The 21,587-nt window shown below is 37.5% G+C and overlaps 4 protein-coding genes across 4 annotated transcripts; 3 read left to right on the forward strand and 1 right to left on the reverse strand.

The window, feature by feature from the left end:
- Positions 1-3,186: 3,186 nt before the first annotated feature.
- LOC133336946 (uncharacterized) lies at positions 3,187-8,485 on the forward strand. Its single transcript, XM_061545216.1, has 4 exons — positions 3,187-3,210; positions 3,281-3,822; positions 6,556-6,955; positions 7,919-8,485. Exons 1-4 carry the CDS (start codon positions 3,199-3,201, stop codon positions 8,483-8,485), a joined length of 1,521 nt encoding a protein of 506 aa, XP_061401200.1. The 5' UTR covers positions 3,187-3,198.
- A 3,976-nt stretch (positions 8,486-12,461) lies between these two features.
- Positions 12,462-13,108, forward strand: LOC133336957 (cuticle protein 16.5-like). Its single transcript, XM_061545225.1, has 2 exons — positions 12,462-12,473; positions 12,556-13,108. The coding sequence occupies exons 1-2, from the start codon at positions 12,462-12,464 to the stop codon at positions 13,105-13,107; spliced, it is 564 nt and encodes a 187-aa protein (XP_061401209.1). The 3' UTR covers position 13,108.
- A 3,770-nt stretch (positions 13,109-16,878) lies between these two features.
- LOC133336972 (cuticle protein 70, isoforms A and B-like) lies at positions 16,879-17,252 on the reverse strand. Its single transcript, XM_061545233.1, has 2 exons — positions 17,241-17,252; positions 16,879-17,166 (listed from the first exon to the last, which is right to left on the reverse strand). Exons 1-2 carry the CDS (start codon positions 17,250-17,252, stop codon positions 16,879-16,881), a joined length of 300 nt encoding a protein of 99 aa, XP_061401217.1.
- A 746-nt stretch (positions 17,253-17,998) lies between these two features.
- On the forward strand, positions 17,999-18,517 carry LOC133337136 (cuticle protein 38-like). The gene is made up of 2 exons (XM_061545400.1): positions 17,999-18,011; positions 18,083-18,517. The coding sequence occupies exons 1-2, from the start codon at positions 18,000-18,002 to the stop codon at positions 18,515-18,517; spliced, it is 447 nt and encodes a 148-aa protein (XP_061401384.1). The 5' UTR covers position 17,999.
- The last annotated feature ends 3,070 nt before the right edge of the window (positions 18,518-21,587 follow it).

Genomic DNA, 21,587 nt, shown 5'->3' on the forward strand with positions numbered 1-21,587 from the left:
GTAACGCAACGAAATATTGGTTTTAAATCAGTGTTGAAAAGAACTAAATTAAGAGTAAGTGCGTGAGAGCGTAACTGAGAGATCATCAACAAAAATGACTGACGTAAAGAGGGACAAAGAGAAAACGTGTTTGGCCATCATCGTACTATTTTGTGCATTAGTGTTTTAAATCCACCTTTTAGTAGTCGATCTAGACATGTGTGTCCGTCTGTCCATTATAATTTGTAAACACAGTAAGTAAGTAAATCCATTTCCCTTTTGTTTTAATTGATGATCGATTAATATTTATTGGATGAAATGGACCAACAACTTTTTTACCTAGTCACTGTATATACGACAATTGTGACCCGAACATCACGATATCACAAGGAATAACTATGGATTTTCATACCATCAAACTGTCTGCAAACAAAAGACACTTCTTTTCAGAATATTGGCTTTGTATTTTTTGTCTGATGTTAGGTCGATACATATGTTTGAGGTTTATAACAATTTTTTAAAGAGAATTTCGAACTCTATATAATTATAACCTACACTATAATGTCGTCAGGGTATTATAATTTGTGTGGTCCCAAGGGATGTATCGCCGCGAAATGTTGGTGCTAGACTCAACTTTGACTAGCTGAATTGATCTAGACATATCCGATCGTCTGTCCATTATAATTTGTAAATACGATACAGGCCACAGTTATGGGCCTATCGTCACAAAATTGTGCATGCAGGACCAGGTCTTGCCAAAGAAGACCCCTATTTGGTAATTCAGTGAATGAAGCGACCAAAAACTTTATTTTTGCCTGTATTAGAGGCTTCAATTATGACCATAAATTTTACAAGGAGAGTGGGATTTATATAAAGAATAACCATGACTGTTTTGATGAAGATCGGTCAATATTAAGTTGGTCAAATGGGCCAAGTCTTTTATGTAAAAATGACAAAATTTGCATTCTAAGGCGTATATATTTAGACCTGAAGGACATAGACCACATAAGTTGATGGCGTATCCGAGAGGAATGGCTGACCTTTAAATTGATACAAATTATGCCGATATATGTAGTCGGATGTGGGAGTTATACTCATATATTTACAGGTGTCTATGTATTCTGATATTGTTTAGAATTATCATTACCACACTAGAGGATGGAAATATGGTTATATGATGGCTATGAAAAATTGGATGAGTTTTCGGTTGATTCCGCAAATGAACCGAAACTTTATTTTTGACTGGTTTTCTAGTCAATCTAGACGTCACAATTATAACCCAAATAACCAATAATATCCACCTGCCCAACTTTTCTGTGTAAAAATAAATACTACAAATATCGCAAAATATGTCCATGCTACAAGGGTATAAAAATGAATATTAATTACATTATATAGTTCGGTTCCAGAACCTAAAGGAATCTACTAATTTTACAAGTTATGCAACTTTTTACTCAAAACGTATTTATTTCTGAACCAGTGTTGCCGAATGTGGGCATTTATGCCCAAAAGTGGGCATAAATAATATAAAATTTAGGACTTGGGTGGATTTTGGGCATATTTTTCATTTCCGGCACATTACAATTTTTTCTATATTTGTTTACCGACACCAATATGTTGTAAGGAATTTTATTGTCCCAAGAGTTTATAAAACAGCGAAATGTTGCTCCAAGACCACCGACATATTCCGACTAGCTGATTCCATTTAGACATGTTTTTCCGCCCGTCTGTCCATTATAATTTGTATTTATGGATTAATCGCTATTTGTATGTGGATTCGGTTCTAGCCAAAAACGACTCCTATATGTTCAAATGAACCTAAATCTTTACTTGTGTCTGTAAGTTTTACACGGGTTTGGGAATCAGCTCAAGAAAAATCGTGGATGTTTGACCGGGTGTTCCAAAAATTATTGCCCAACTTTTTCCCACTATCAAATACCGCGCCAAACGTTACAAAATATTTAATGTACCTATAGTTTTCTGTAGTGATCGGATAATATTTATGGGATAAAATTGACCAAAATTTTTATTATGTCTGATTCTAATCGCTCTATAAACCACACGTATGATCTGAACACCATGTAATTTAACCGGGAAGTGGATCTGGGCATCGAAGAACATAACATTCTATGATGGAGATGTTTTCTCCACGAACATAAGAAAAAAATCATTTGTACTTTGAAATTATCTCAACTATCTTGACGTATATGGTCAGATATACAAAAATGTTCATATGTGGACAAACTTTAACTGAAAATGTATGTCAAGTCGTATTTGTGTAGGGTATTGTATGGTGAGCCCAGTCCTAATATTCTGCTCCATTCGCTTTATATAAGTTTTTATCAATGAGTTGTGCTCTTGAGGCCACATATTCGGATTTAATACAGATTAGGTAAAATATTACGATGTGCAATCAATGCATGAAATCAATATACAACCTTTTAAAATGTTGACCCTGAATCAATGACCCCTGGGTTCCCATCTTCGAACCTAATCCAGGTTTGGTCAAATTAGTTGGAAAGTTTGAATCATAAATTCAGTTAAAAATATCGACACTTTGCGGGGAACTTGATATAAATTTAGAAGAAAAATTAAAATGTGCTAAATTTTAATCAAATCGTTTGCTTATTTCGAAAGATATCGTGCGCACCAATCAGATTATTTATAGAATATTGTCAATATAGGTCAATGATCTGAATAACTCCCATATAAAGGATATGCACCTATTCGAGATGTTGAAGAATTTAAACCCTGTATTTTTTTCTGTCTGTAATTTGGTACATCATTTAGTCAGGTATGAAAACCTGATCGATATTTTTTTATTTCGAATTCCTCCGTTATGATGGAGGGTATAAGAAATTCGCCTCTGCCTATTTTAACATATGCATATGTTTGCATTAGAGAAACGAAACCATTTAAAACGGTTTTAATAATTTTCCACATGTTCTTTTATGTTTGAACAAACTCTTAAAATATGCAATGCTAATCCCATTTATGAACTATTTAAAACTTGGTACTCCAGTTCGCTACCAAAATGTCTATGCACATTCAATGCTAATAACTAATTAATAAATCAGCACACGTTTCTAGCGATTTCATAGTGACTCTACTGTAGCTATAAAATGAACAAAATTCATTGAAACTATATTCAGTTAACTGATCACCAATCAAACCTGAACACTTCCTACTTCCAGGCGGAAAAAATAAAAAAAAACTAAAATGGCTAAATTCGTAAGTTAACAAATGAAAATTTTGCGAAGACGAAAAAAAATCTAATCAATTATTTTCTTTATTATTTCAGATGATTGTCTTGTGCGCTTTGGTTGCCTGTGCCGCTGCCAAACCCGGTGTTGTTGCTCCTTTGGCTTACACAGCTCCTGTTGCTGCTGCCTACACCACTCCATATGCTGCTGCCTATGCCACTCCCTATGCTGCCGCTTACACCGCTGCCTACACAACTCCTTTGGCCTACACTGCCCCAGCTGCCGTCGCTGCTCCTTTGGCTTATGCTAATGCTCATTTGGATGCCGCCTATGCCAGCAGCCGTGTCGATATCAAACAAAATTACAATGCCGCTGTTGTCCCAGCCACATATGCCGCCGCCCCTGTTGCCGCTGCCATTGCTCCAGTTGCTGCATCCGTTGCTCCTCTTAAATACACCGCTCCATTGACCGCTGCCGTCGCCGCTCCTTTGACTTATGCCAATGCCCATTTGGATGCCGCTTATGCCAGCAGCCGTGTTGATATCAAGCAAAACTATAATGCCGCTGTTGTCCCAGCTACTTATTCTGCTGCCGTAGCACCTGTTGCCCCTCTTAAATACACCGCTGCCCCAGTTTTGTTGTAAGAAGTGTGATACGATGTTGATTGGTTGACCAATAAAAATGTGTTTGTGATATAAATTAAATTTGTTTATGTTGTTGTTATTTAAAAAATCCTTTGAGCGGATAAGTAGAAAATGTCTTGATGTTCGGGTCATAATTGTGGCCTCTAGAGCATCCAGAAAAAACATATTAAGAATATTTTCGTCAATTTGCTAAAAGCAAAAAACGGGTCTTCTTTTGTCCAAACCGAACCTACAGATAATTTAGTGACGATAGGATCATACCTTTGGTCTGTTTCGTATTTACAAATTAAAATGGATAGACGGACAGACACAATTGACTAAATCGACTCAGCTAGAGAGGATATGATAATCGGGATACTAAAATCGGTATAGAAATGTTTGGGGCCACACAAAGCTATAATGCCTTTACAACATAGTTGTGTATGTTTTAAAAAAATATTGAAAATTTCATTTCAAGATGGCCGTTGAATAGATGACCTACAATATTAATTATACCTTATTGATAATTTGAAAAAGTAGAAGATAATGAATAGCCGATCCATACTAAGAAATATTTGCAATATAAGACATTTTCCAACACAACAAAACACAGAAAAAAATTAATATAGGTTTATACTTTTACATAACATCTATATAAAAGTCCCGCCCATTTTTAGGTATTTCTATGGTCCTCGGCTCATTTCCCGAACCGAAGTGTCTGTAATTTGGCATAAAATATACTTTTACCTAGCTTACTTAGCTGGCATGTGATAGAATATGTGTTCCATAAGCCGAGCTTAAAAAGATTTCGAGGCACGTCGGTCTTGTGTGCAGCTCTTCCAATTTGAAAGACCATGTTTCGAAATTATATCATCCATCGAATTCGTGACTTTCCTCTTCGGCGTAAACCATCAGTTGGCTCTCTTTTATATGTCTTTTGAGCTGCGTGAACCATCAGTTGGCTCTCTTTTATATGTCTTTTGAGCTGATCCTTATTCATTCTCACAACATGACCTAGCCAACGTAGTCGCTGTAGCTCGATACGTCTGACAATGTCGATGTTATGGTTCATTCGACGGCGATATTCACCTCGACGCTGATCGACCCATAGATCTGTCGGAGAATTTGTCTCTTAAACATTCCAAGAGCTGCCTCATCTGCTTGCGCAAGTATCCATACAACAGACCGAGTAGTATCAGCGTCATGTAGATTGTGGGTTTGGCTTGGCAAGAGGTGGCCTTTGTTTTTAAATTGCTTACTAAAACCATAGTAGCATCTGTTGGCTAACACTTTTCTTTTCCGGATTTCAAAACTATTTTTATTAGTTTTGTTTATGGCAGTACCGAGGTATATAAAATCGTTCACTACCTCGAAGCTGTAGTTTTCAAGTTCCACAGATGGTCCGAGTCTGCCGGACATCTTGCGCGTTGATACCATCAGCTTGGTCGTCTCGCCATATACTGCCAGTCCCACTTTGGCAGACTCTTTCTCAATTCGTTCAAAGGTGGTTGTTACCGCTCGCAATGTTCGACCTATTATGTCGTCGGCGTAGACAAGTAACATGTGTAGTTTGGTGTACAGAGTGCCATGTCTCTTCACATTGGAATCTCGAATGACCTTTTCCAGCAGAATATTAAAAAGGTCACACGACAAAGTGTCACCTTGTCTGAATCCTCGTTCGGTATTGAAGGGCTCCGAGAGATCCTTTCCGACTTTAACTGATGACCTTGTGCCAGTTAAAGTTATCCTGCATGCCGAACGCAGACATGGCTTTAAATACATCTGAACGGATTGGACTATCGAAACCGGCTCTATAGTAGAGGAACAGGTGGAATGTGTCGATGTGGTTTTCGTGGATCTTTTCCAGAATTTGGCACAGTGTGAAAATCTGGTCTATGGTGAATTTCCCAGGTCTGAAGCCGCACTAGTATGGTCCAATATTATTTGGACCTTGGCTTCAGTCGTTCACACATCATGGGAAGGATACTAATTCCTCTACAGTTCACGCGGCTTAAAATGCTGAGGTTCCAATCATTGGACATGCATTCTTCTAGCCAAATTGTACTAATCAATTGGTGCATGCTTCTGCCAAGTGGCCAAGCACTGAATAGTGGTCAGGCCCTGAATAGTTCGGCTGATAATCCATCGGCACCTGCTGCTTTATTATTCTTTAGCTGATTAATTGCTATTCTGACCTGATCTTATCTAGGTGCTCGTAAAATATGTATTTGGTCTGTTCATCTTTGTCTTCCGTCGGAGCATGGGCGCAAAAAAGACTGATGTAGAAAAACTTCGCATTTATACGGATTAAAACAATTCGCTCATCTACTACAAAATGTTCGAGATATAACCATGTTTTGACATATACCCACACAAATTTCCAGCCCCATTTACGGTATTTTTGATATATAATATAGCATTCCGAAAACTTCTTCTTAACCAAATTTTTAATATGGGCCCAGGTGTTATAAGCCTCATACAATAAACTCGTTTTATTTTTTTCTACGGTGCAGTTCCTAGCCCATTTTTTTTTCAACCTGAGTGTCTGTAATTTTTCTCAGGACAGAAACAATGTTGAATGCACACCACATGTTGGAGAATATAAAACTTTTTGCCCAACCGAATATATCGACATTTTCCCATGTTAATAAATAAAATATAAATAGTAAATAATTTTCTAATCAAAATCACAGATTATTTATTCGAGAATAATTGGGGACATGACACTTTTTACAACAAAACTGGAGCAGCAGTATATTTCAATGGAGCAACTGGGGCAACGGCGGCAGCAACAGGTGTGGCAGCATAAGTAGCTGGCACAACAGCGGCATTGTAGTTTTGCTTGATATCCACACGGCTGCTGGCATAGGCGGCATCCAAATGGGCATTGGCATAGGTCAAAGGAGCGGCGACGGCAGCAGTCAATGGAGCGGTGTATTTAAGAGGAGCAACGGGAGCAGCAACTGGGGCTACGGCAGCAGCTACAGGGGCGGCAGCATATGTGGCTGGGACAACAGCAGCATTGTAGTTCTGCTTGATATCAACACGGCTGCTGGCATAGGCGGCATCCAAATGAGCATTAGCATAAGCCAAAGGAGTGGCAACGGCAGCAGGAGCAGTGTATGCCAATGGAGCAGTATAAGCAGCGGTGTAAGCGGCAGCATAGGGAGTGGCATAGGCGGCAGCATAGGGAGTGGCATAGGCGGCAGCATACGGAGTGGTGTATGCAGCAGCAAGGGGAGCTGTGTAAGCCAAAGGAGCAACAACACCGGGTTTGGCAGCAGCGCAAGCAACCAATGCGCACAAGACAATGATCTAGAATAAAAAAAGGATTTTTTAATTATTATTATGTTTTTTTTAACTGTAATATTGTTACTTACGAATTTGGCCATTTTTTTAAAATTTGGAGGATTGGTTCGATTGATAAACAAAAACTGAATAATTTCCCATAGAACTGTTCCATCTTTTATATACAATAATTTGATCAATTTACAATTAGTAAGCCTTAGTTGTTTACTAATCCGAACTCTATGCGTGCTCGTTTTATAAAATTATTTCTTTACTCAGAGCACTGTCAACGTACAGTTAAGTAGTTTATTTGTTATGCCAGCAGCACCAACATTTAGAGGTCATTATGTGCATATAGCGGGATGTATTAAGATTCAGAGTAAAGTGTTTTTGTACATATTATATACTCATAGTCAACATGTATATTCGGCTCAGGGTATACAAAATTACATTAATAAACATCTGCAACAACATGATATTCCTAAACTAAAGTATATTTCTTCAGACGAAATGTACATAACTCTGACCCATAGAATCAATGCAATCGACAAACATGTTAATGAGCATACCAATACACATACCCATGATTGCCAGACAATGAATAAAATTGAATTTTTAATCACACCACGTTCGACACTTAAGTGTATCACCATTGAATGTTTGAAAAAGTATAAAACGCTAAACAATTCCACGAAATTGTACAGTTCTTTAAGTAACGAACAACAAAACCCAACTTAAACTAAAAATGGCTAAATTTGTAAGTGAACCGCAAATGAGATTAAAAGTGAATTAAATACTAAATGTAATTTTTTATCCTCCATTTAGATGATTGTCTTGTGCGCCTTGGTTGCTTGCGCTGCTGCCAAACCCGGTGTAGTTGCACCTTTGACTTACACAGCTCCTGTTGCTGCTGCCTACACCACTCCTTATGCCGCTGCCTATGCTACCCCTTATGCCTCTGCTTATGCTACACCTTATGCTGCCGCTTACACCGCTGCCTATACTGCTCCTGCTGCCGTTGCAGCTCCTTTGGCTTATGCCAATGCTCATTTGGATGCCGCATATGCCAGCAGCCGTGTCGATATCAAGCAAAACTACAATGCCGCTGTTGTCCCAGCTACATATGCCGCTACCCCTGTCGCTGCCGCCGTTGCCCCAGTTGCTGCTCCCGTTGCTCCTCTTAAATACACCGCTCCATTGACCGCTGCCGTTGCTGCTCCTTTGACTTATGCCAATGCCCATTTGGATGCCGCTTATGCCAGCAGCCGTGTTGATATCAAGCAAAACTATAATGCCGCTGTCGTCCCAGCCACTTATGCTGCCACCCCAGTTGCTGCTGCCGTAGCTCCAGTTGCCCCTCTTAAATACACCGCTGCTCCAGTTTTGTTGTAAAAACTGTCGATCGAATCGAATCATGACATGAATAAATGATAATCTATAATCACATATACATACACAATTTGTTTAATATTTTTTTATTTTATTTTTTTTTTTTTTTTTTTTTGGGAAAAGGACACAAAGTGTTTTGGGTTCACCTTAGTCCAGAAATTTATAACGCCTCAACAACTGGAATAAAACCATATAACACAAGAATAATACAAAGTATAATTTAAATTGCTTCAGAATTTAATTTCAACATTTTATCTGAAATCAGATGAAATTATACAAGGGAGCTACATATAATCCAATTGATTTCAGCTAAATGGCGATCCAAATTATATAACAGTTTCTATATAGGTCATGCTTTTTAAAGATTATTTTGTGTATTATTATTCTTTCCCACCTAAAAGCCTGCTATTTGTCATTCAGGGTCACCCTTCAAGTGACAAACATTTCTAGGAGGTTGAAACACATTCTTGCAAAATTATTTCGTTATAGGACCATGTATTTACATAGTCCCCATATAGAGGTCGCAGCATCATATTCTGTATTTTGTTTTAGCAGTAGTTTTTGTTACCAAATCTGCGGATTCTTAGGGGATGGGAAATATATTTGTATAAAATGTTTCATATAGTGCATCTATATATATAAAAATGAATTGCTGTTCGTTAGTCTCGCTAAAACTCGAGAACGGCTGAACGGATTTTTCTTATCATAGTCTTGAAATGTTCGCGGAGCTCCAGGGAAGGTTTAAAAGGTGAGAAAAAGTCAAAAAATCGCGAAAAATTTGAAAAAAGACTAATGCAAGGATGAAAAATCAGAAGACATTCTGAATCGAGATCGTGTCCATTCAGGATATGAAGGATTCTAAGATCCATGCCCTAGATTAATTTGTTTGAAAATAATAATGTGAACACTTTGTTCCTTAAAGTACCTGAAATTTTGATGTGTCACGCGAAATATCAAATCAGGTGGTTATAAGCCTAATCGTTTTTTAATATCTTTGAACTTATAAACAGAACATCTCGCATATATCCGATACCAAAAATGTGCAAAAATCTATCATTGAGCTCAGCTGGAAAGAGAACAACTAACAAAAAATCAGCAATATTAGAAAAAATATCCAAGACAGGTTTTAACATGTCAACTACCGATAACACTTAGGTTGGAAAATGGGATTAAGAACTTCAACATATCAAAATTGAATGGGAAATAATTATGGCGTATTTCTAAAACGTTAATCAATAGTGCATAATTTCTGGGATGCTGCTTTTTATTCACAGGAATCCGTTATCCCTAATTATAGCCAACTCTATGAGAAAATTCGGTCAATGTCTTTATAGAACCGAAAATGGGGCGGGACCTGTATTTATATGCTAGATCAAAACTTGGTCCTAAATAGATAATTTTATCCGAAATGACATATTTTATTATATTTAGACATACAATGGGAATGGGGATTAATTAATTGTTGGTATGAAGATTTGACACCACATGAGAAAATATGGAGGATACGATAATATGGGTGCTATCCGGGAACTTGAATCAATATTGATAATTTTTTGTAAGTAGATTTTGTACTCACTGATCATCTAAAATATAAAATTACAGCCAATTTTTTTCTAACACGTGACAAAACCCCCCAAACTACGGAAGAGTGAACTGATATTGACAATTTTATTAGGATTCATGCTACCAAATAAAACAACCAACCAGCTTGACCAAATTTTGTTAGGAACATTTTCTACTCGATGATCATCCAAAATATAAAATTACAGTACCAAATATACTTGGGCCAATATTGATAATTTTAAGTAGAGAGATTTTCTGCTCAAGAACTATCCCTTATTTTAAATTAAAAGCAATGTTGTTGAAAACCGTGCCCAAGATCTTCAAAATACCGAATGTTTAGGGCGACCATTTTATAGGCGGTACCCCGAAAAATGTGCCAATATTGATAATATTTGGTACGGACACTTTTTGCTCAATTACAACCAATTCTGTTGAAAAAATCGCTACAATTTCTCATATTGCGAGGTACCGTTATATGGTGATACCCTAAACAGTGAAATAATATTGAACATTTTCAATACCAAATATTGTAGGAGTAGAAGCTATGTATGTGCAAATTTCAAAGCATTTGTGAATTATACATCAACAATAATGCTATGCAAGACAACGTTTATATATATGTCAGGTAAAGTGTATATTATATTGAAACACTGGAGACCCCAGAAAGTATATGTATAACCCCACATATAACGGTACCCCCAACATTCGGCATTTTGTCTATAATTTGGCATTTTTGGCGATATCGGGCCACTTTTTATGATAGCTCTTATATAACGGTACTCCCTATTATTCCGTATTTTGGGGTGTTTGGCTAATTTGGTTATAATTTAGTATTTTGAGTTTTCATATGGTAGCAAATCTTTCTACCAAAAACTATGAATATTGGTTTAAATTTTAAGATATCTCCATATAACGGTACCACCATTAGTGTTTTGGTGTTTATGCACGTTTTCAAGCAATTGCCTGTAATATGATACATTAAGTTCCCATAGGGTAACAAATCTCCTTACCAAAAGTTATCGATATAGATCCACTTTTTTAGGATAGCCTCCACAATCCCCGAACGACTACTGGTATAAAAGTTTGTCCTGGTCGAACTTAATGAATTTTTTATATATCGGTAATTGACATGTTGAGGTATTTGTAAAATGAATTGGTAACATCATGAGACTCTATGTTATAATGTATGTTTTTGACGGAGGTTTTGGTATATCCTTCACATTAGATATTATGCTTATTATGCATTTTTTATATTGATGGTTTACCGATATATCCCATTTGCAATATCAAACATATAAAGAGTAATAACAATATATGTGCAAAACTTCAAAGGAAAGTTAGAGAAAAAATTCGATTCAAAGTATCTTGTTATATTAGTTTTCTCTGTGTTACACATTTTGGTATCGGATATATGGGAGGTTTTGTGTTGATATTGACCCCCGATCAGGTATATAACCACCATATAATGGTACCACCTGATTTTATATTTCTCGTGGCATAGGTAATTCAAGGAACAACATGTTCCTATGGAACTATTATTATTATTATTATTTTCAAACAAAATAATCTAGGCATGGATCTTAAAATCAAAATTCTATGAATGGATACATACTCGATTCAGAATGTCTTCTAATTTCCCATCCGTGCATTTGTCCCAAAATTACGTGAATTCTATGTGAATCGCGTGTGCATTCAATAATATAAATTTCAATAATTTTTTTTTTTTTTTTGTATTCCCACATAAAATATTTTCTATACAATGTCAATCTAATTGAAAAAATTAAATATTTTGAAAATTTTCAATAATTAGCAAATGAAGGCTCAAAAGAGTGATACGCTGCCAATTTTTGATCAAAAGATCTCAAAATAAAACTACGACATGGTGCAATGAAAATAGCTCGATACTAAATTCGTGGAAAAGCAAATATGCTTTATATTTTTTTTTTGCAAATTTTTCGCGGTTTCCGATTTTTTCTGGAATCCGTAAACGTAATTCCTGCCATGTTTCTTTGTAATTAGAAATAGTCCACATATAAATTGATTAATAATATCCGTTCAGGAATATGTATATCTATTTGACGATATCTACAAAAAACTAATACTAAATAACACCTAGTAATTATAGTTGAACATAACAATCTGTTTCCAAAATTTCCCAATGAAAAAATGTGTCCATGAAAACTATAGCATTCAATATAATGTTAAAGTATAATTAAACAATCAACATACAAACATTTAAAATAAAAACTATAACATGCACAGCTACCACCAATCAACAGCATACATTTAAAATCATGACACGTCCATCGATTCACTTTTTTTCATTTTCTTGAAGAATATAAAATAGCTGCAGTTCTTTGGCAAAGTATTCAGTTTTTGTGAACTACCAAACAACAGAACACCACTCAAAACTAAAATGGCTAAATTTGTAAGTAAAAGTTAACTAAATGTTTAAAATTATAAATGAAATAAATTTTATTCGAAATGTAATTTATTTTATCCTGATTTAGATGATTGTCTTGTGCGCCTTGGTTGCCTGTGCTGCTGCCAAACCCGGTGTAGTTGCTCCTTTGGCTTACACAGCTCCCGTTGCTGCTGCATACAGCACTCCTTATGCTGCCGCCTATGCCGCTCCTTACGCTGCCGCCTATGCCACTCCATACGCTGCCGCTTACACCGCTGCCTATACTGCTCCTTTGGCTTACACAGCTCCAGCTGCCGTCGCCGCTCCTTTGGCTTATGCTAATGCTAATATCAAACAAAACTACAATGCCGCTGTTGTCCCAGCCACTTATGCTGCTGCCGTAGCCCCAGTTGCTGCTCCCGTTGCTCCTCTTAAATACACCGCTGCTCCAGTAGCCTACACTGCCCCAGCTGCCGTCGCTGCTCCTTTGGCTTATGCTAATGCTCCTTTGGATGCCGCCTATGCCAGCAGCCGTGTTGATATCAAGCAAAACTACAATGCCGCAGTTGTCCCAGCCACATATGCTGCCGCTCCTGTAGCTGCTGCCGTAGCCCCAGTGGCTCCTCTTAAATACACTGCTGCTCCAGTTTTGTTGTAAAAACTGTAATCCTTCGTACCATGCCATAAATAAACGATAATTTTAATCTCACGTATATACACAAATGTTTTTTTTAATCCATAAATATTCCATGATTGTGAAAGAACTTGGTAAAAAATTATTTAAACCAATACCAAAAGGACCAAAGTGGGTGGAGGGTTTGGTATACCCTTCACCGCTTTGGATATACAAAGGATGTGATTTATGAAGCATAACAAACTATATATGGGTGGTATGCATATCGGAACATGATACACCATTTATTCTAGTATTGTAAAGCAGAAGACATTGGTTGTTTGGATTCGGAAGAAATTATATATGACCAGTATTTGAAGCAAATTCGACTAATGACATTCGATACTTACCTCAAAAGCCTATGCAAAATTGTGCGCTAATAGGGCAAATTATTAAATCGAAATAATAATAAAATTGAATAATTAAATCGTAACCGATTAGAAAACCAGTAAGGAAAGTAGTAAAGTCGGACTGGGCCGACTATATGATACCCTTCACCACCTTGGGTATATTCTACATGTGTATCCTAACAGACGCCGCCCTTTCGAAGGAATGTTGACATGGAATTGGACGAACTTAAATCTAAATATAACCCGATTTTCTCGAAACGTAACACACGTGCTATGGTAGGGACAAATTTTAATCTCAAAGGCATGAAAATTCCCATGAACATGCAGAAAAAATATGAACTGTGACTACAAATATAGAAAAAACCACAAAATTTCTGTAAATACACTTGTCATAAGCGAACAAATATATAAAAGTGGTTGTTAGAAATACTTCAACGTATAAAACATTCAATTATAGTAGCTTCTGTACATTGTACAAAATTGTATGCCCGTCGGCCAAATTTTGGATCTGAAGTGCATAATTTACACAATAAATTGGGCGAAAGTATATATAGGAGCTTAATCTAAATCTGAACCGATTTTCAAAACTTAGTACACATCATTCTGGACCTAATTCAGTACCCTATGCCAAATTTCGTGCAAATCGAAAGATATATAGGGACTCTGCAGCCTCATTTACCTTAAATCTGAAGAAAATATATATATATATATATAAATCTGACCCGATTTTCTCGAAACTTAAAACACGTCATTCTAGACTCAATTGAGTACACCGTGCCAAATTTCGGGCAAATCGGAAGATATATAGGACTTTGCAGCCGCATTTACCTTAAATCGGAAGAACATATATATGGGAGCTGTATCTAAATCTGAACCGATTTTCTCGAATCTTTACACATATCATTCGAGACACAATTCAGTATACTGTGCAAAATTTCTTGCAAATCGATAGATATGTAGGGATTTTGGGGACCCATTTACCTTAAATCGGACGAAAATAGATATGGGAGCTATATCTAAATTTGACCCGATTTTCCCGAAACTTGGCACACGTCATTCCAGACTCTATTCAGTATCCTATGCCAAATTTCGTCCAAATCGAATGATGTATACGGACTTTGCTGCACAATTTACATATAATCGGACAAAACTATATATGGGAGCTATATATAAATCTGAACCGATTTGCACGAAACTTAGCACTCATCATTCTGGACCTAAATCAGAACCCTATGCCAAATTTTATGCAAATCGAAAGATATATAGGCACTTTGGTGCCCCATTTACCTTAAATCGCACAAAGACATAATACCCTGTACCACAGTGTGGTGAAGGGTATAAAAACTCAACACATGCATTTGTAGTGAATAGTAATACTATGTATATTCTTAAAATCGATTATTGGCATATCCCTTTCTTATTCTACATGCTACAAACATATCCACAAAGATATGTATCACAATGAGGTTTGAGCATAGTAACCGAAAATATTAATCTAATGGCATCTGAAAAAAAATATTTTTTTTTTTAAATCAACGCTTCTAATGCCTCTTGAAAAAATAACAAATTCACGCTTCTAATGGCCTCTTAAAAATATATATTTTTTAAAAAAATTCACGCTACTAATGATTTTTTTTAATCCATACTTCTAATAGTCCTTAAAAAAATATTTTATAAAAAATCCATGCTTTTAATTACCCTTATTTTTTTAAAGCCACAATTCTAATAGTCCTTGAAAAAATATTAAAAAAAAACCGACAATTCTAATAGTCCTTAAAAAATTATTTTAAAAAATCCACGATTTTAAAAGTGGTTGGATTTTTTTAAAGCCTGAACCCTGAAAAATATTTCTTTTAAAAATCTACGCCTTGTGTTGAACCCTGAAATTCTTTAAATAATCAACTCCTCGTGTTGGTCCTTGAAAAACATTCCTTACAAAATCCACGCCTGTAGTAGCCCTTAAAATATATTCTTTAAATAATCCACACCTCCTGTTGGTCCTTAAAAAAATATTCCTTAAATATTTAAGAAAAATAATCCTTGTTTGGGTCTTGGGAAACAATTTTCCTTACTACGCCTTGTGTTAATTCTTGAAAAAATCTTTGAAAATCCCGCGCCTTGTTTTGGTCCTTGAAAACATATTCTTTTAAAAATTCACTCTTGTAATAGTCCTTGAAATGTCGACAAAATATTATGTAATAACCAGTTAGGAAAGTAGTAAAGTTGGACGGAGCCGACTATATGATACCCTTCACCACCAACAGATGAATCCTAACAGACGTTGCATTTTTGAAGGACCAGTAAAATGAAATTAGATCCATAAACATGTCATTCTGCAAACCTATAATAACTTTTTCATTTGATCAGATATAGAGTAGCTTCTCACAATGGGACAAAATTATGTAAATCAATTTAAAGTAAATATCGCAATTTGAACCGAATTCAAAAAAACTTTCCACATGCTAGGTTATATTAACGTCAGTACGTTGTGAACAATTTTTGTAGCATACGGCCTAACTTTGGTTCTTTTGAGCACCTTTTACTTAAAATCGGACGAAACTAAATATGTGAGCTATATCTAAATCGGAACCGATTCCTTCAAAACTTGACAAACGTTAGGGAATACTAATTTCAGTACGTTGTGCAACATTTTTGTAGCATGCGGCCTAACTTTGGATTTTTTGTGCACCTTTTACATCTATATCTAAATCTATCTATATCTAAATTCGAACCGATTTCAACAGAACTTGCCACACGTTATGTCATAGTATCTTCAGTACGTTGTGCAAAATTTTGAGCCAACCGGACCAACCTGGGGAGTTTGGTGCAGCATTTATATCTAACTTCTAGGTTATATTAACTTCAGTAAGTTGTGCAAATTAAGAGATATGTAGGGAATTTGGTGCACCATTTATAATAAATCGGACAAAAATATATTTGGGAGCTATATGTAAATCTGAACCGATTTTCAGGAAACTTAACACACACCATTCTAGACCTAAGTCATTACGCTATGCCTTTGCTGCACCATTTATAATAAATCGGACGAAAATATATATGGGAGCTATATCTGAATCTGAACCGATTTTCCCAATTTCAATTTCATGCAAATATAAAGATTTGTAGAACCTTTGCTGCACCATTTACAATAAATCGGACGAAAATATATATGGGAGCTATATCTAAATCTGAACCGATTTTCCCAATTTTAATAGGGTTCGTCCTTGGTCCAAAAAAGTGAGCTATGCCAAATTTCATCCAATTCTGAACACTTTTTTTTAGAATTTAAGATCGAAAAAATATTATATATTTTTTTATATTTATTAATTTCTTAAAATCGCTTTCAAATTTCTTTCAAATTCCCAATTGTCACATAATTGCTAATATGTTATCAATATTTTTCGTTTTAGTAGAAAACGGGAGCTGGGGCAGCAGCATAAGCAGCAACGGGAGCGCTATAGGCAGCAACTACTGGGGCAGCGATGGTTTTGGCAACAACAGGAGTGGCAACGGGAGCAACAACTGGAGCTGTGGCAATACCATTGTAGTTACGGGCGATATACTGACTGCTGGTGGCGGTGACAAATGGAGCTGGGGCAGCAGCAACTACGGCAGCTGGTGCGGTATAAGCCAAAGGAGTAACCAAACCGGGCTTGGCGGCAGCACAGGCAATGATGGCGAAGATAACAACGATCTACAAATAAATTAAAATAAAAATCGTTATTAGAGGGGTTATTTTTTTCCAAAATTAAGAATGTCAATACTTACGAATTTGAACATTTTGTTGAGATCGTTTTACTCTGATAGTGCAGATACTTGTGATATCTTATTTCGCAAAGAATTGAAATATTTATATGAAATGATCACCAGCTTGGCTATATGTATATATGTATATATATGCAAATGTAATAATTTGATTGCAGCAACAAGCACCAAATATTGGTATGCTCAATAAAACAAGATTTAGATAATGCGTGACTGACATTTTATATTGATAGGGTATTTTAGTTTTATGGCATATTAAAGAGTAGAGAAGAAACATTGAATGATCTTCGCGAATGCTTAATGCAGTTGCATTCTGATGGAATTTTAATTTATGGAGAATTTAATAATTTTGTAAATAAACAATTTAAAAACTCCACGTTCCATTTGAAACCACTGTTCCAATATACACTACTACTTATTACCTTTGTTAATATTTTTCACAAATATTTCCTAAATTTATCAATGCCATTCGTGGTGCATTTGAAAGAAGAACGAGCAAAAACTTCAACTGAATACAAAAATGCAGCATACCCACCACCAAGTGGCCACAACAATGCGAATTGAATCACAAAATACTGATTTGAATATGGTATTAAATACCAATGTTTTGGGTGAAGGAAGTAAATTCGAACTAAATAAAATTATGAAATCGAAAAACGTATACTCACAAAAAAAACTCAACTATAAAATACGGAGTTGGATTTCGAAATGATATCATTCAGTTTTCAAAGAGAAACTAAATAATACACAACTTCTTCAAAAATGGCCAAATTCGTAAGTGAAATGTCATAAAGGATACCCGTAATATCCTTATTAACAAAAATTATACAATTTTGTCCTCCCAGCTTATTGTATTGTGCGCCTTGGTTGCCTGTGCCGCTGCTAAACCCGGTGTTGTAGCACCCTTGGCTTACAGTGCTCCCGTAGCTGCTGCCTACACCGCCCCTGTGGCTGCTGCCTATACTGCTCCAGTAGCTGCCGCTTATGCTGCCCCATATGCCACAGCATATGCTGCTCCTTACGCTACTGCTTATACCGCTGCCTATACTGCTCCTGTTACTTATACCGCCCCAGCTGCTGTAGCTGCTCCTTTGGCTTATGCCAATGCTCCTTTGGATGCCGCCTACGCCAGCAGCCGTGTTGATATCAAGCAAAACTATAATGCCGCTGTTGTACCAGCCACTTATGACGCTGCTCCCGTTGCTGCTGCCGTAGCCCCTGTTGCTACCCCAGTTGCTGCTCCTGTAGCTCCTCTTAAATACACCGCTACTTTGTTGTAAATTTATAAACCATAACCATAATAGAGTAGTCGAAGATGGTAGTGTAAATCAATTTGGGTTTTGCCATTAAAAGGGTTCACTGGAGAAGAAAATAAATGAAACTATTGTTTGATTGTCACACACACACACCAATGAAAGAATTTGGGTCGATTACGCAAAAAAAAATCAATTGGAACAGAACCGACTACCATCATTATATAAAGGATAAAAAGAAATATTATTTTAGAACGAAATATTTCTCTATTAGAAAATGAAAAGGGTCGTTAGATTTGGATACATCGAACTGTTTATGGCCTCCACCTGAGATGAATTAATTGGGTTTTTTATATTATATTATAATAATACGGAACTACAGACACTTAGGTTGGAAAATTAGGCTTCGACCTTGCACATACCGAAAAGGTTACAAGATCTTTGTATCGGCTGTATGTCTAAACATGGACTATGAATACGTTCTGTGTAGAGGTTATATTCCCACTAAAATGCCGGAATGCCTAATTACAGTCCATTTCCATTTTGGTGCACCTTTCACATTAAATCGGAGGAAAATATATATGGGAGCTAAATCTGAACCGATTTTCAAGAAACTTAACACATATGATTCTAGACCTAATTCAGTACATTATGCCAAATTTCGCGCGAATCGAAAGATATATAGGAACTTTGGTGCACAATTTACATTAAATCGGACGAATATATATATATATATATAAGCTATATCTAAATCTGAACCGATTTTCAGGAAACTTAACACACATCATTCTAGACCCAATTCATTACGCTGTGTCAAATTTCGTGCAAATCGAGAGATATATAGGGACTTTGGTGCACCATTAACATTAAATTGGTCGAAAATATATATGGGAGCTATACATAAATCTGAACCGATTTTCAGGAAACTTTATAAACATCATTCTAGACCTAATTCATTACGCTGTGCCAAATTTCGTGCAAATCGATAGATATATAGGGACTGTAATACACCATTTACGTTAATCGGACGAAAATATATATGGGAGCTATATCTAAATCTGAACCGATTTTTTCCAATTTCAATAGGGTTCGTGGTTGGGCCAAATAAGTGACCTATGCCAAATTTCATCCAGTTCGGATCATAAATGCGACCTGTACTTTGTTTACAATTTAACATGGATAGAAAAGTATCTTGAAGAGTTTATGTGAGTTCCTGCCAATAGGCCTACCTCACATGGCTGAGCCACAGGCGGAAAAGCGCCCACCAGTGCTCCAGCACCGAAGTACTGTACCAATTGGAGAGCATGCAGAAGGCACACTCCCCCCACAACCCCCGCGAAGCTCCCCTGGGCGCCACACCAATTGTCAGGCTGGATCGACAGATCCAGGGGCACCTGACACCCGCGGTACGGGAAAACCTCCACTCAGGCTCGAGACCGAGGCCTCTTCCAGTTTAACGCACGTCCGGGCTGGTATCCCAAAACAACAATAATCAACGAAGATAACCGCAGGTGGCAAGGAAAAACCTGGCCACAAGCAGTGACAAGTACACAAATCACAAACAATTAACATGCTGTCCTCACGGACTGCACCAAGGGCCCCAACGGACCGCGGCATCGGACATCACAACACCAACAATGAACAAAACTGCCCTCACGGACAGCCTACACAACATCCACAGGACGAGTGAAGCACATGAAGTGGACACCACGAACCACCCACGATGCACATACAACCGCAGGCAGACCGTACACCACCTACAACTGCCAACAACCGCCGATAACCGCACCAAGACCAGCACCGGCACCCGGTGCACCAACCCACCACCACCCGGTGCAACCAAACCACCCAACTGCAAGGGGGCTATGTACGAGGACCACCTCCACTAAGTACTGTCCTTCTCCTAAATGCTTCACGAGCAAAACTACTTAAACAACTAAAGGTCCGATTCAAGTGCCCTACTGAAATCCCACCCCGCCCCTCCATTCGATATACCCATTCTTGCTAAATCTCTAATGTCATTATAGTAACAGCATTCCGTTAGTATATGCCTCCAGTCCTCGGTCATCCCGCACCCACATAAATCCGTCTGGGCAAGACCTCTTTTATGCAGAAAAGCATTAAGAGAGCCATGCCCCGTCAGTAAGAAACCAGTACTTAAGCCGAAGCGAAAGTCTGGCCGGTCCACTACGAACGTTGCGTCACGAATAAATTCGTACGTCACCCTTCCTTTGTCACTGTTCGTCCACCTAGCCCTCCACCTATCAACAACACAGTCCCGAAGGATAGTGCTGTACCGCCTACTCTCCCCATCCACCAAATCAGAAGGCCTGAGCCAATCATCCTCATCCAACTGCAAACCACGCTTAAGCTTATACATGATAGCCCTACATCTCACTTCAAGATCAAGCGGCGCGGCGCCAAGCTGCACCTGCAACGCCTCTGTTGAAACAGTGCGACACACTGGCAAGCACGCTAGCATGACGACTCGCTGACACGAAAGGAGCTTCCTCTGCCCGAAGACAGAAGAGGCAGCTCTGTACCATATAGGTGCACCATAAGTTGCGCAGGCAACAAAAAGCCCACCATATATGATACGTACAGAGCGCCTACTCAAGCCCCAATCAGTCCGCAAAACACGCCTGATGGTCCCAACGACCGTTGTCAACTTCTCTTTCAACCGATCAAAGTGTGGAAGAAAATTCAAACGCTCCGACACCGTTATTCCGAGATATTTAACAGTACACGAATACCTTATGCCGCGTTCACCAGCTCGAATGCAGGGAGGACGACTGCGTGCTAACCTGCCTTTCAACATCATCAGCACCGTCTTCTCAGTAGCCACCACCACTCCAACACATGGATAGACAGACGGACGGACATGCATAAATCGACTTAGAAAGTGATTATATGCTTATTCTCAAAAGGAACCATGTGTCTATCTCGTTTCCTTTTGCCTGTTACAAATATAAGCACAAAGACATAATACCCTGTAGCACAGTGTGGTGAAGGGTATAGCAAAATTTTAGTTTTTTATAGCTTAGAATAGGGGGCCCAGTACCCTTGCAATACTGAGGCATGAGCCATACCACATGGT

Source organism: Musca vetustissima, unplaced genomic scaffold, assembly GCF_032173495.1.
Source record: "Musca vetustissima isolate MV318-11 ecotype Yass unplaced genomic scaffold, APGP_CSIRO_Mvet_v1 utg22101, whole genome shotgun sequence".
Taxonomy (NCBI): domain Eukaryota; kingdom Metazoa; phylum Arthropoda; class Insecta; order Diptera; family Muscidae; genus Musca; species Musca vetustissima.